We start from the raw sequence: 15432 nt of genomic DNA on the forward strand, positions 1-15432 counted from the left end.
ATGTGTGAAGCCTAAGAATGGTAACATGGGTACTGTCACATAAGTAGAATTTAAAGAAATTTTTCTTGAGAACATATACAGCTATAAGGCAAAAGACAAAAAATTATCCAAGAAATGATAAATTATACTGAGGGTTCCAAAATCTGTATAACAAGACAAAAACCCGACAAAGGAAACAGAAGCAATAAATAAATAAATGATCCATGAAAATTAACATAATTTAAAGAAAATTCATTTTTGTCAGAAATCCTTATCCACTGTGAAAGGATAGCACTAATGAAGGAAGACTCCTAGATCTGTTTTAGGGAAACTCCTAACACGGAGACTAATCTGGAAGGCTTCCTGAAGTCTTTTTTTTTTTTTTTTTTTTTTAAGAAAAGAAACAAATGGTATATCTCACTTCTTAGGGAAACAATAAAAAATTAAGAAAATAATTCTGAATGAAAAGTAAACAATTAAAAAGGTTTTTGTTTGTTTTTACTTTTTAAGTAATCTCTACCCAACCTGGGGCTCAAATTCACAATCCTGAGATCAAGAGTTGCTTGTTCTACCAACTAAGGCAGCCAGGTGCCGTGAAAAGTAAACAATTCTGAGGAAAAAGGAATATGAATGTAAAGTCCAGTTTTTTAGTTCTGTAAAGGTAGAGAAAAGCCACTTTAAAATATGCAAAGATAGGGGTGCCTGGGTGGTTCACTTGGTTAAGCATCCGACTTTGGTGCAGGTCATGATCCCAGGGTCCTGGGATGATGCCTGTATCAGGCTCTACACTCAGCGGGGAGTCTGCTTGTCCCTTTCCTCTGCCACTCCCCCAACTGGTGTGCTCACACATTCTCTTAAGTAAATAAATAATTTAAATTTAAAAAGTAAAATACTGAAAGATAAACACACATGAAAATTGAGAACACACTAAACCAAATTACACAGACCCAATTAAACTTGGTTAGTAAGAATTTACTAACAATAGTTAAGAATGAAAAGTGTAAAAAAATTATAATTTTCAATTGCTGAAAATGAAAAACTTTGTTTAATGGTTAAGGGAAAAACAACATGAATGAGATAAAATGTAAACTTTTTAAAATGTGAGGGAAGTAAAACAGGTTTTATTATGGACACTGATCAAGAATAAGGAACTTCTAAGAAAATAAGAAACAGATAAGAAAAAGCACAATGAACAGAAAACAAATGATAGGAAAAAAATACTACTTCAAAATAGTAACAGAAAACCTTTGACCATATATAAAGTAAGAATTGTCAGGAAAATGAAATTTAAAAAACTAGAATCAAAATTTACCAGATAAAATACCTTTTTAAAAAAAATGAGACTATGAAGAATTTGAATAATGTGAAATATCCAGCTAGATTTAGAGACGAACAAAGTACTCTTATAAACAAATTCCATGTTTTGCAAGTAGTTAAAAGACTACCTCTATAAATTTAGGATATACTGGGACACAAATAAAATTCAAAGCATCCACTGAAGAAGAAACTGTATAACCAAAGTCTCTGATCAGAATGTAATGAAATTATAAACAAAGGATGACAAGAGCAACAAAAGAACCAACTGAAAATGCAAATAATATTACATAATTCAAAGAGGACATTGAAATGAAAATTATAAGAGATAAATATAAAGAGAATTTGGTAAATCTAAATCATTGGGATGTTGCCAATGCCAAATTCACAAGAAAACCTACAGCCTTATAATTTTAAATAACAAAAATTACAACAAATTACCTAAGAACATATCACAAAGATCTAGGGGGAAAAAAGAAGCCAATGCAAGTCAAAGGAATTAAGAAACTTATTGAAACTAAAAAAGTAGAAAAAACTGAAGGACACCCCTGAAAACAATAAAATTAAAATCTGAAGTTTATAAAGAACCATAAACAATGCCTCTAGCAAGTGTAAAAAAACTGAATAGAATTGTAACAAGAAAAAATGATAACAGAACTACAGTGGTAGAGACTTTTTTTTTTAACTTACGAGAATACAGTATACAACCTCAGGTCAAAGATTCTTAAAATCTTTATGAAAAAGATATTCTGAGAAAATAAAAATAACAATTCAAAATGAAATACAAAAATGCCTAGAGATTAAAATACTAGAAAGTCACTAAGGAACTTCAAGGTCAGCAAGCCTAGTAAAAGAATAATGTAATAATATAATAAGTAAACAGGAAAGTACAGGATGTTCTACAAAGGCTCATACATAAAAGGAATCCCAAAATCTGACCTGCAGTATTAGCCAAATGAATCTAGTAGTACCACAATGTACAAGCAGAATTCAGTTCATGAATGTACAATGGTTAAATAAAAAGGGAATCATTTCTAAAAAAATCATTTCTAAAACTACTGAAATAGATAGTTGGTAAGATTTCACATCTATTCCCGATCAGAATTTAGCAAAAATATGAACGGAAGGAAATTCCCATAATCTAATATAGAGTATCCATAGAAACCTGTTCCAAATATCATATTTAAAGTACTCTCATTAAACTCAGAGATAAAACAGATCTCAATAATTCCTACTACTTTCCTTTTTATTTTTTCCTCCTTCATAACTTTTCAACACTGTGAAGGTCCTGGTCTTAGAGAAGCTTAAAAAAATATTAAAACAGAAAAGAAGGATTCATAGCCTTTTTTAAAAAGATTTATTTGTTTATTCATGAGAGACATAGAGAGAGAGATAGAGACATAGGCAGAAGAGAAGCAGGCTCCCTGCAGGAGCCTGATGTGGGACTCGATCCCAAAACTCCAGGATCATGCCCTGAGCCCAAGGCAGACACTCAATTGCTGAGCCACACAGGCGTCCCCCACTTTTTAAAAGATTATCTATCTATCTATCTATCTATCTATCTATCTATCTATCTATCTATCTATCTATCTAAGAAACAGAGACAGAGCACGAGCAGGGGGAGACGGCAAAAGGAAAGGGAGAAGCAGACCCCCTGCTGAGCAGGGAGCCTGACACAGGGCTGGATCCCAGGATCTCAAGATTATGACCTAAGCCAAGGGCAGACAACCAACTGAGCCACCCAGGTGCCCTGAAACTTTATCTCTTTAATAGGAAACAACAAACTCATCAAAGAAACTGAGCAGGAGTTTAGGAAACAGACCCATATACTTAATGGAAATTTATTGTGTAAACATAGTGGCATTGTAAGAAAAGACTGTATTATATATGCCATTGAGTCAAGTGGTTTTGTATTGGGGGAAAATCCTATTAGATACCCATACTTCACAAGGAAGCAAAAATCCAGTTTGATCTAAATGTAAGAAACAAATTATAAAAGTTTCAAATAACTGAGTATTTTTTAAATTGTGAAATGCGGAAGGTCATTTTAATTATAACAAAACCCACAAAAAAAGCATTGTCTTAATACACAAAAAGTTAAAAGTTCTATGTTTAACAAAAAATAGCTTAATATTTGAAAAACTGACAGACTGGTAGAAAATTATACCTGCAATATCTACAACACAGAATCAATATACTTATGATACATAAAAAGACCTTCAAAATCCGTGAGGAAAAGATGTACAAAGACTATAAAATGACAATCCACAGAATTCTGAAAGAAAAAAAAACCTAATGTCTAAAAATCTAAGAGATGTGAAGTAAAGTATGAAATAATATGCCACTTTATTAAATTATAAGGCCTTTAAGAGACTGATCATATACAATGTTGGTAAAGGAGAAAAAGGTCTCCATAGATTTCAGAGGTAAGAATGGTGAAGACAATTTAATGCTATTGTCCTTTAACAGAGAACCTGTCTAGACATTAAGAAAAATTATATGGATGGACAAGGGAAGCTGCCCAAGTACATGAAGTTAAAAAACAAGTTAAAAAATATTTATATATATGTAAAATATAAATATTTATACTTTATAGTAAATACAGTTTGTATAGGCATAGAATAGATGTTTGGAAAAGTATATACCGAATGGCTTGAGTGATTAGTTGCAGAAGGACAGAATTAAAGAAGGGAGATTTATTTTTTAACTGTTTTTTAGGGGCACTTTCAAGATATGGAAGGTGAGAAATACTAAGAATTTGCCTGTCATACCAATGCCTATAACATTTTTCTGTTTTACATTTGCCTGTTACTTCCTATAACATAATTACTTACTACCTGTAACATAATTACACATACATACACATAAGTACATGTACCTGTGTATATTATACTCTATATGCAAGCATGTTTACTTGATAACCTAAATTTCTATAATAACTGTAATGCTTTTATTTCAGAAAAAGTCATACAAAAATTATTTTCCCTTGGGGTTAAGAAAAAAAAAATACCAATGACTTATTTAAGTATATTGAAAACAGAGAAGGAGGAGGAGACAGGGAAGAAGACAGAAGAACTTACCCGAATGATGAATCTGATAGCTGCACATCCAGAAGTTGCCATGACTTTTGCACTATTGGGGACGAGATTAAAAAGCGTAGGTACAATGGCTTCAGCGCCATGATCAAATTTGTTTCCCAAAACTGTTGAAAGATGTCTACAAAGGAAGACAAAAAAAAAAGTTTAAAATAGTAAATACAGGTAAGACCATATAATTTAAAAATATTTTCTTACTGAATTAACTTAAAATTTTTATTTCAATCACTTCTAATGGCAGAAAAACAAAAGAGAAAAGAAGTACAAATGCTATTCATTTCCTTGTTTTTCCTACCCCCCCCCTTTTTTAATTCATTTATGATAGTCACACAGAGAGAGAGAGAGAGAGGCAGAGACGCAGGCAGAGGGAGAAGCAGGCTCCCTATGGAGAGCCCAATGCAGGACTCGATCCCAGGACCCCAGGATCACCTGAGCTGAAGGCAGATGCTCAACCACTGAGCCACCCAGGTATCCCTCTTCTCACCTTTTAACTGTCTAGTCAAAGCTGAAATCTGGCATTTTACCATCTCTAAGATTTTATTTATTTATTTAGAGAGAAAGTACAAGTGGGAGGAGGGAGACAATCTCAAGTAGACTCCATGCTGAGTGTAGATTCCACAGAGCTTGATCCCATGATCCCAAGATCATGACTTGAGCCAAAATCAAGAATCAGATGCTTGCTGAGTGAAGTAAGCCAGTCGGAGAAGGACAAACATTATATGTTCTCATTCCTTTGGGGAATATAAATAATAGTGAAAGGGAATATAAGGGAAGGGGGAAGAAATGTGTGGGAAATATCAGAAAGGGAGACAGAACGTAAAGACTGCTAACTCTGGGAAACGAACTAGGGGTGTTGGAAGGGGAGGAGGGCGGGGGGTGGGAGTGAATGGGTGACGGGCACTGGGGGTTATTCTGTATGTTAGTAAATTGAACACCAATAAAAAAAATAAATAAAAATAAATAAAAAAAAAAAGAATCAGATGCTTAACTGACTGAGCCCCTCAGTTGTGGGGGAAAAAAAAAAAGATTTCATTTATTTTTTTGGTGGTAAGGGGCAGGAGGAAGGAGGGGGACAAGCCGACTCCTCGCTGAGTGCAGAGGCCAATGGGGAGCTTGATCCTAGGATCCAGAGATCATGCCCTAAGCTGAAATCAAGAGTTGGACTCTCAATCGACCTAGCTGCCCAGACACCCTTCCACATACCCCTTTACCATCTTTTTACAATGATGAAGAGAGCCATCTGATCTCATAATTTAACCATTATCTTGACAGGTAAAACATTCAGTCCTGATTGCCCTGACCTTTAGTCTTTATCCATCAGGTATTTCTATTCTGATGCCCAAACATCAATCTCAAATTCAACATATTTTATAAACAAGTTCAAAATCTTCCCCAAATTAGTACTCAAGACAGTCTCCATTTCTATTAATGGTACCATTACTGTTTTAGTTCAAAATACTCCCTTACATCTTTGGTGTTAGTTGAAAATACAACTCTACCATATGCTAGTTAGTTGGGTGACCCCTAAGACAACTATCTTCTTTTTCCAATTTTGTAGTTAAACAACTAAATTGTCTTTAATTGCATGATTTAGTTAGAACACTTTAGAAGGATGCTGTAATCACAGTTCTGACAATTCATGCAGTTTTGGTTACTTTCTATATATTTGTATCTTATTTAAAATATACTGTTGTGATACAGTTAGCTCCCAAAATTCAGGTTCTTGATTCACAGAGGTACTCAGACCTATTTACTAGTGTTCAGTTATACTTTCAAGTTTTCTTATGTCTAAACTCACGGGCAAAAGGAACCTCAAATCAGATGCAAGGAGGTACCACCTGTGTCTGGATAGTGTGGTCTTCCTTTAAAGAGTGAGTTTTGTTCTGGTAGGCAGGTGATGTATTTGGGAATCAGTCTGATCTTTGTTTGTCACAAGGAAACTTGACTTTAGAACTAGTTTAGTACTATTCCTATACAATGGCCTTTTTGGGATCTCTACCAAATGCCCTGATTATTAAACTAAGTTTCTCCATTCTGGCTCATCAGAACTTGAACGTCTTCCAGCCAATATGAGCTCTGGGAACTGTTGTTTATCTTATAGTTTCTAGCACTAGTTCTTTCCTGTCCTCAGGGAGTTGTACCTTTCACATGAGCTAGACTCATGGGATCCCTTATGCAGTTATCTCTATCTCCTTTTCTGTTTCTTTCTCTACTCTCCAGGATTCTGCACTGCAAATTTTAACCACTTCAATCTTCAGAAACTCCAATCTCTGTTTCTTCAACTCAATGAAACTCTCTTGTTCTGTTTGGGTTCTTCCTCTCTTCTGCATGGTCCAGAAAGTACCAGCACAGGTCAAAACTGTGCTGACCAAACTGCTCAACTGATTTGCTTCTTTCAAGAATCACAGTCTTGCTCTGTCCACTGTCCGTTAACTATAAATAGCTGTTTTACATGTTTTACTCAATTTTCTGCAAGACAGCTACCTCTGTACCAGTTATTGTATCATTGCTAGAAGCAGAACCATGGAATACTTTTCAAGGTTACATTTTGTAGATTTTTATTTTCCTTTTTATTTTTGCTTTTAAAAGATATTCAATTATTTTTGTAAAATGACTTGTATCTAGCATCTTGCTAAAGTCCTTTAACTAAAATACCTATATATTCTTGTGGTTTTCTGCATGGATAATTATACTATTTGTTAACAATGGCAGTCTTATTTCTTTACTAGCAATCCTCATAGTTTTTACTTCCTGGGCTTTCCCCCCACCCCATTCTAACCAGGACATCTAATGCAATTCTCATTAGAAATATTAATAGTAAGTATCTTTGTGTTCCCTATTTTTAAAGGAACACTTATGTAACAATATCACACAGATCAGAAGTAGAGGTAAAAGAAATTTAAGTATTGTACCATACCCGAATTTTGGAAGAATATAAATATACAGAATAAATTTAAATCTTGATAAGTTAATGACACATTACAATTCCAGGATAATTGTTAAAATATCAGAAATAAAGAGCTGGGACAACTGGGTGGCTCAGTAGTAAAGTGCCTGCCTTTGGCTCAGGTCATGATCCCTAAGACCTGCAATTGAGTCCTGCATCAGGCTCCCAATAGGGAGCCTGTTTCTCCCTCTGCCTATGTCTCTGCCTCTCTTTGTGTGCCTCTCACGAATAAATTAAATCTTTTTAAAAAATTAAAACAACAAAAAAAGAAATAGCTTAATATCCAACTCAGTAAAGAAAAAACAATAGTTTTCAGAGTTGTTCATTCTCTTCTTACAGACTTAGTGACCAAAAGTGCCCAGTAGGCTTTAGACATACAACCACATTTTAATGTTTATATAGTGTTAAGAATGATTTTTTAAAAATAATATAAATGGGGTCCTTTTTTAGAATAAAAATTATTTTTGGATCACATACATGCTGTTTTGGGTTATCTTGCTTTATTTAATGAGCACTGAATCACTGAGTACTAAATGCATTCATAAAAAATACTTACACACACACACACAAAAAAATACTTACACAGAAAGAATATACTTACGCTACAGTAATGCAAGCTTCTCTAACCACTTGGGATCTAAGATCTTTTGCTGAAAGTTTAAGTGCTCCATCCAACAAGCGTAAATGTTGGAAAAAGCAGTCATATTGTGCAGCTCCAGCAACAAGCAATGATCGAATTTTCTTAAGCTGAAATAAAGAGAATTTTTATTATTGACATAGAGTATCAATACCAAAAAAAAGTTACCAAAACTTCATTATTTCAACAAAAATTTTAAAATGACATTATATTTTTATATCTATATTCAGACATTTTTTTTTATATTCAGACATTTTAACAGCATTAAATGTATCTTATAAATAAACATGCATACTAAAGAAAGCTTTCTGGGAAAGAATGTTATAGATTTAGTTATAAGAAAAATGGACATATGTAATGTATGAATAGCTAAATAAATTTTATTATTTTAAGGGAGGCTTTATTGTGGTAAAATACACATTAACATAAAATTTATCATTTTAAACATTTTAAAGTATACAATTCAGTGGTATAAGTACATTCAAGAGGGCAAAAATTACCAGTATCTAACCAAGGAGACTATTTTTAAAAGGACCAAATTTGGAAACTATATTCACTCATAAGCAAAAGTACAGAATCAAATGGACCAACTAGTCAGCCAGGTCCATATTTTAATATTTTTACACCTTGTGAAATAAATAGCTCTTTCTCCCCATTTTGATCCTTTAGTATATTAAAAAGGATTCCTTTTTAATATAGGATTGACAAATGTTTTCCATATTAACACCAGATATACCTAATAAAATTACACCAATCAAAAAATAACCACAGGTGATGGAACTGGAGGGTATTATGCTGAGTGAAATAAGTCAATCAGAGAAGGATAAACATTATATGGCTTCATTCATTTGGGGAATATAAATAATAGTGAAAGGGAATAAAGAGGAAAGGAGAAAAAATAAGTGGGAAATATCAGAAAGGGCGATAGAACATGGAAGACTCCTAAATCTGGGAAACGAACTAGGGGTGGTGGAAGGGGAGGAGGGTGGGGGGTGGGAGTGACTGGGTAGCAGGCACTGAGGTGGGCACTTGACGGGATGAGCACTGGGTGTTATTCTGTATGTTGGCAAATTGAACACCAATATAAAATAATTTATTATTAAAAAAAAAAATAACCACAGGTACACATCTGGGCTCACACATACTGAGAAGCTAAAAGTTTACCTATCATATCCATTATATGGATATATATATATATAATTTTACATTAAACTCTGAGGTTCTCTAAATTTTTAAAAAGATCTTTAAAACTAAATCAGATACATTAACAGTGAAAAACATAAAAAAGACACTATAATAGTAGGAAAAATTTTGCAAGAATAGTTATAGAATCTTAACGCATGTAAGGGAAACTATCATAGGTAGCAGAGAAATCAGAAGGCACCTAAGCAATTAACTAAAAACAAAATAAATCACAACATGGTAGGAAAAAAATTTCCTGCAGCACATTAAGTGAAATACACAAAGAATGATAATAAAATGAGATAAAGACAAATAACCCAATATCTAATTGAGCAAAATATATGAAAATGTGCTCAACCTTCCTAGTGATAAGCAAATGCTAATTACAACAAAGATACATCATTTTTCTCCATCACAGTAAAAAAAGACTGTGTAAAAAAATTAAAAAGACTTAACAGCATCCAGTATAAGAAAGAAAACATGCTCTTATTGTAAGTAAGATTATGAGTCACTAACAACTTTGTTGAAAATATTTTGGCAACACTAAAATTTTAAAGTAATGTCTACAACCTAACATGGAGCTTGAACTCACAACCCCTTGGACTTTCAAGAGTTGCACGTTCCACTGAATGAGCCAGCCAGGTGCCCCAACAAAAACCTCGTAAGTACATAGTTTGTGTTTTGTATTAACAACATTTAATTTGTCATGTTTCTCCACAGATTACCCGTGACAGGAGTCTTTCTATCTCAGACTAATCTCAGAACTGAAGACTGAATAATGAATCATATTTAACAAATATGGAACAACATATTTTGTTAAAATATTTTAACACCTTAATATATGCAAACTTCCTATTAGAGAAGTTGAAAATCTTTTTGTTCATAGCATCATAAAGGGTAATTTTCAAAGGGCCTTATATGATTTACTAATCAAAACAGATATTGAGACCTCTCAGAAGTCTTCAAATGGACCCTTTCTCTGGCTTCCTGAGGACAGAGGTACTCATTTGGAATCTCAGATGTAAATCTGACAAATTTACAAATTTTAAAATATACAGCCCTTTGTCAATGTAGATAATATTTTTAAAATATTTACCAAATATTTTATCAAGGAATTTAGGATAAAATATACTTAACTCAAGAATAGAATATTTTTTTCTTTTAAATCACAGGTGAAAAATGTTCATCATATTCAGAGACATATGTGAGAAAAGAAAGGAAAAATGCCAGACAGACATACTGTTGTCAGTTGATGTCAATACTATGAAACTATTGAGCATGTGGGCAAAGTGAACTACTTTACAGGAAAACCTTGTAAGAACTGAGAACACTGCCTGCTGATGAACACCTATGTAAGCCCACACAAAGCCATTGCCCAGACATCAGTGAAGTCAATAAGCAGCACATGTGGAGAGACTAACCAATGAGTGAGATAGGCTCCGCTGATCAGCAGAAAGATAAAAACGGACCCTAATTCAAAAAATTCTTATCTCTCAAAGTGTTTTCCAGAAAGAAATGTTAGCTTTCAAACACTATTTTATAAGCAAATATCACACAGTCATATTTCTGAATCTCCATGTTTTTAGAACATTAAAAAAAAAAGAAGAGAAGGATAACAACAACAACAACAAAAACTTACTGCATTGGCACGCTGATCCCAGTCATGTTTGTCATCGGACAATATTTCCCTGATTTTATTTAATGTTTCTTCAAGTTCTCGACTAGAATAGATCTTAAAGATACAAAATTATGACATTAATATTTCTTGCCATAAATATCAAAACTATGCCTCAATGTTTATAACAACTTTTCAATAAGGTTATTTCCCATTCTAGCACCATTTTTAATGGAAAATAGATGTATATTATTGACAATAAAATAAAATGCTTTAATTTTTTTTCCTTACCTGTTACCCTTGGGCTATTTCTCTGCTCATGACTAACTTAAAAACGCTTTGTATTTAAAAACATGATGTAAACATCCTAAGAATTAATAATAAGGTCTAATTTCTCAAAATGACTTCACGTACGTTTCTATTCCATTCATACTTACACACCATTGCAAAAGGACATGGTTTAGGTTAGCTTCCCTACACTGAAGCCAGGAGAGTTAAATGCTTTGTTTCCTCAGGAGACAACTGTTTGCCCAAAACATCATTATCCTTTTGCTCACCTAAATATTCATGTAACAGGGATGCACTATGCTAGGCAATCGAAGGATATTATGGTGAGCAAAAATAGGCATGGTCTTTGCCTTATGAATCTTATAATCTAGTCAGGAAGTGAAACAAATTAATGAAATGATATAAAACTGCAAATAGGAAGTACTGCCAAAGGGAACTACAGTTCCAAGAAAGTCTACATAGGAGGTGTGAACTAGTTGAAAGAGTCATGCTTGAACTAGAGCCAAAAGATGAGTTGAACATCATCAGGCCAAGTGGGAAGATTAACCTTCCCTAGAGTGAAGAGCATGTGCAAAAGCTCTTGACAGAAGGAAAATGAAAGAAGGCCAAAGCATAGGAGTAAAAGGTACAAAGGGGTCCAAGGAAGAGCAAATGACCCAACCATAATCAATTAGTGCACTGCTCCGGAATACAGTGTAAGGCTCCTCCTTCCTCAACAAGGGAAAAAGAGAAAAGTAAAAAAATTTACTTTGGTGAGAGGGTACACAACTTTTCAAACATTCTTTTAGGAGATAATACAAGCAAAAGAAGTGTGAAAACTACTAAGTTAGAAATCTGATGAAGTAGATTAAGTTCGGATTTCTGACTTTTACAACTAGATTTATGACTTTTTCCACATACCAAACACTGGAAGTGTAGATTTGTAAGGAGATCATTAGCCCCATTTTGGACAGGTTGAGTCTGAGATGCCTCTGAACAATCTTTACGGGCATGTCAGGTAAACAATCAGTGGAGAAATTATCTTGGCATTCAAGAGAGATGCATCATCTATGCAAAGGCAGGAGCTGAAGCCATGAGTCTGAGGGAAGTGACTTGGTAAGAAAGTGGAGAGGAAAGGGTCCATAAGTGAACCCCTAAGAAATCCCAATATTCAACAGTCAGGTAGAGAAAGGTATGCCTATAAAGGACAGAGATAAAGTAGGCAAAAAGGTAGGAGGTAAAAACAAAACAAGGAAGAAGAATGTATTGCAAACAGCTTAACAAAAGTGGATGCAGTTGAACATTGCAATGTAATTCAATATGGATTCGATTTTAGCCTCAGTAAAAAATCACCTGAACAAGCAGTGTTTGGTAATAATAAGCCAAGTATATTACTTACCTAGTCATTTAAAGAAAAAAAGAATTTTTAAAAAGGACAAAAATAATTATATGTGAGGTATGCAAGCAATATTCATGATGAGTGCCACTTTACTGGTATCCTTACCTGAACAGTAGGGACATCTGTAAAAGCTTTTATAAAATCATCTTCATCAACTGCTCCAGCACCTCCTTCCTTTGAAGCACCTACCAATCAAAAAGAAATTTATTTTTTAAAGATTATTTTTAAGCATTTAGCACCAAAAAAGTATGAAAAATACAACTTTTGATATCAACAAAGACATAATCTTGAGAGACATTCCATTTTATAAGACAGTATTAAAAAATCATCTTTCAGAAAAGTCAAGGTCTACAGCAATAGTTGATTAACTCTATAAAGTACTGGGTAGGCTAGTCGTAAAATCCAAGCTATAAGAATAGAACCCTCTTATTCTTACTCAATGCAGTAGCAAGTACACAAGAAATACAGGTGAAAGATGAATCCCTTAAAAAGGTAAATGGCAATTTTAAATGACACTGTCAATAAATGAAGGAACTAACAGAGCAGAGGATCCATGTATGCTGCAGTGCTCAGGAAAGCAAATGTGAAAGAAATGAGGGCTTTGAAATTAAATTTAAATATGCAAAGAAATCTTCCTTTACCATACATAGACAATAAAAAAAGTAAACTTGATCATAGCTGTTTAAGAGCCAGTCATTAAGGTACTGTCTTTCAGCTCCAAATCCACTCTTTCATATTCAGTGATGCTAGGCCTGGCTAGAACTGAGCAAACCATTTTTCTGCTGACTCTAATGAATTTCTGTTAAAACTCTGTTAACAGGGGTGCTGGAAAAGACTGGAAGTTGAAGGAAGAAGGAACATGCTCCTTCTGGCTTCTTGTTCTTGTCAGTAAAAACAGTAGCAACTCTGGCAGGAAGTTCCTTTCAGTCAACAGCACCTGGTTCCTGTTGCAGTTTTTTTAACCCTCACTGAACCAGCTCACAGGGCCCGTTGCAGACACCAACCAGCCAGTATTCCCTCACAGAGGTCTAAGCCACAGCTCTGCAGGACTCCACTTCTAAGTTTTAAGAATTTTAACCTCATTTTGTTCCTCCAGCTGTAGGAGTAGCAACTGTTGAATGTAATTGCTACCTGTGACACTTTAGTGGTCAATTTTTGCATTTTAATTCACTATACCTACTTAACAATTCTTTATATTAAATTCTCCTATAAAGGGACACCTGGATGGCTTAGCAGTTGAGTGTCTGCCTCTGGCTCAGGGTGTGATCCTGGAGTCCCTGGGGTCGAGTCCCACATCACGCTCCCTGTAGGGAGCCTGCTTCTCCCTCTGCCTGTATCTCTGCCTCTTTTTTTTGTGTCTCTAATGAATAAATAAATAAAATCTTTCAAAAAAAAATTATCAATCAATCTCCTGTAAAAAATAATTGTTGGGAAGCCTGGTTGGCTCAGTCAGTTGAGCATCCAACTCTTGATTTCAGCTTAGGTCATGGTCTCAGGGTTGTGGCATAGAGGTGTGAGTAGGGCTCCTTGCTCAGCAGGTTTCTGCCTGCCTGGGATTTTCTCTCTCCCTCTGCCCCTACTCCCACTTGCATCCGCTCTTCTCTCTTAAATAAATAAAATCTTAAAAAAAAAAAACTGTTATAGTTTTTTTTTTTTTTTAAGATTTTATTATTTGAGAGAGAGAGAGAGCAAGCATGAATGGGAGGGGGGAGAGGGAGAGAGAAGCAGACACCCTGCTGAGCAGGGAGCCCGAGAGACACAGGGCTCCATCCCAGGACCCTGAGATCATGACTTAAGCCAAAGGTAGATGCTTAACCAACTGAGCCACTCAAGTGCCCTACACAACAGTTATTTTTTTTTAAAGATTTATTTGAGAGAGGGGGAGAGAGCGCATGCATGCATGCAAGATCAAGGGGTGGGGCAGAAAGAGGGGGAGAGGCAGAGAATCTTAAGCAGACTCCTTGTTGCACATAGAGCCCAACGCATGGCCGAGCACACAATCCTTAAGATCATGACCTGAGCCAAAACCAAGAGTTAGATGCTTAACCAAACCAGGCGCCTCTGTAGTTTCTGTCTCCTGACAAAAACTATATATAGTATAGCCAATATAGTAGGGCTATACTACTGGCCCAGCCAATATAGTAGGGTTCCGTATATATTTATTCGTCTATATATTTATTTCTTTGTGGTAATAATTTAACACACTGAAATGGAGTTCAACCACAAAAGATGCATATCCTAAAGGGACAATTAACTTAAAAATCTATCCATTACAAATTAAATAATAATATCTCCCCAATTAGGTTTATCATCTACCAAAGGAAATATTAATATTTTCAAAATTGGATTTAAAAATTAACATCATCCTAATTAAAAAAAAAAAAACCACTCAGGATTTCTGAATGTAAGGAGCTCCTCATTTTAAAATAACAAACAAAAATCCTTGAAGATCACCTTTTTGTATTTGAGTTTTAATAGCAATAAGAGATGGACCACAGAACAGTATAACAAAGTTGTAAGGCAATATAAAATTACAACTTAGAAGTAAAGACAATTTAATAAACTAAGAGAGGCATGAATACATTCTTGCTATAGGAAATTCAATTAGAAGAGTAAATAAATTAGCTATCCCCTATTATTAAAAACCCAATAATAAAACTTGTGACCCTATTCCCATAATCAGTACTAAAAATGAACAGATTAACTGAAAATAATCAGTTTTAGGAAAGAAACAAAAAATAAGATACCTAACCATATTATCTTAACATCTTATACTACATTCCTTTATCAATCTCCTAATGTTTCATTTGTAATCTCTATACCCAATGTGGGACTTGAACCTATGACCCCAAGATCAACAGCAGCTCTTTTTTCTGACTGACTTGGCCAGGAGCCCTGGGTTTTTTTTTTTTTTTTTTTCCTGGGTTTGTTTTTAACAATAGGTTCCCTGATAGGAAAGTAAAGGCCTAGATTTTTACAATTTCTTCCCAATCTTTC

The 15432-nt window shown here is 34.4% G+C and overlaps 1 protein-coding gene across 45 annotated transcripts in view; it reads right to left on the minus strand.

The window, feature by feature from the left end:
- CLASP2 (cytoplasmic linker associated protein 2) overlaps positions 1-15432 on the minus strand; it is a 177324-nt gene that overhangs the window by 92262 nt on the left and 69630 nt on the right. For all 45 annotated transcript variants that reach the window (XM_072793516.1, XM_072793514.1, XM_072793515.1 and 42 more), the window contains 4 exons: positions 12541-12620; positions 10794-10886; positions 7937-8082; positions 4374-4509 (listed from right to left, as the gene is read on the minus strand). In XM_072793516.1, the coding sequence (XP_072649617.1) occupies positions 4374-4509; positions 7937-8082; positions 10794-10886; positions 12541-12620 (455 nt within the window). The remainder of the gene's footprint in view (positions 1-4373; positions 4510-7936; positions 8083-10793; positions 10887-12540; positions 12621-15432) is intronic.

Source organism: Canis lupus, chromosome 22, assembly GCF_048164855.1.
Source record: "Canis lupus baileyi chromosome 22, mCanLup2.hap1, whole genome shotgun sequence".
NCBI classification, from domain to species: Eukaryota; Metazoa; Chordata; class Mammalia; order Carnivora; family Canidae; genus Canis; species Canis lupus.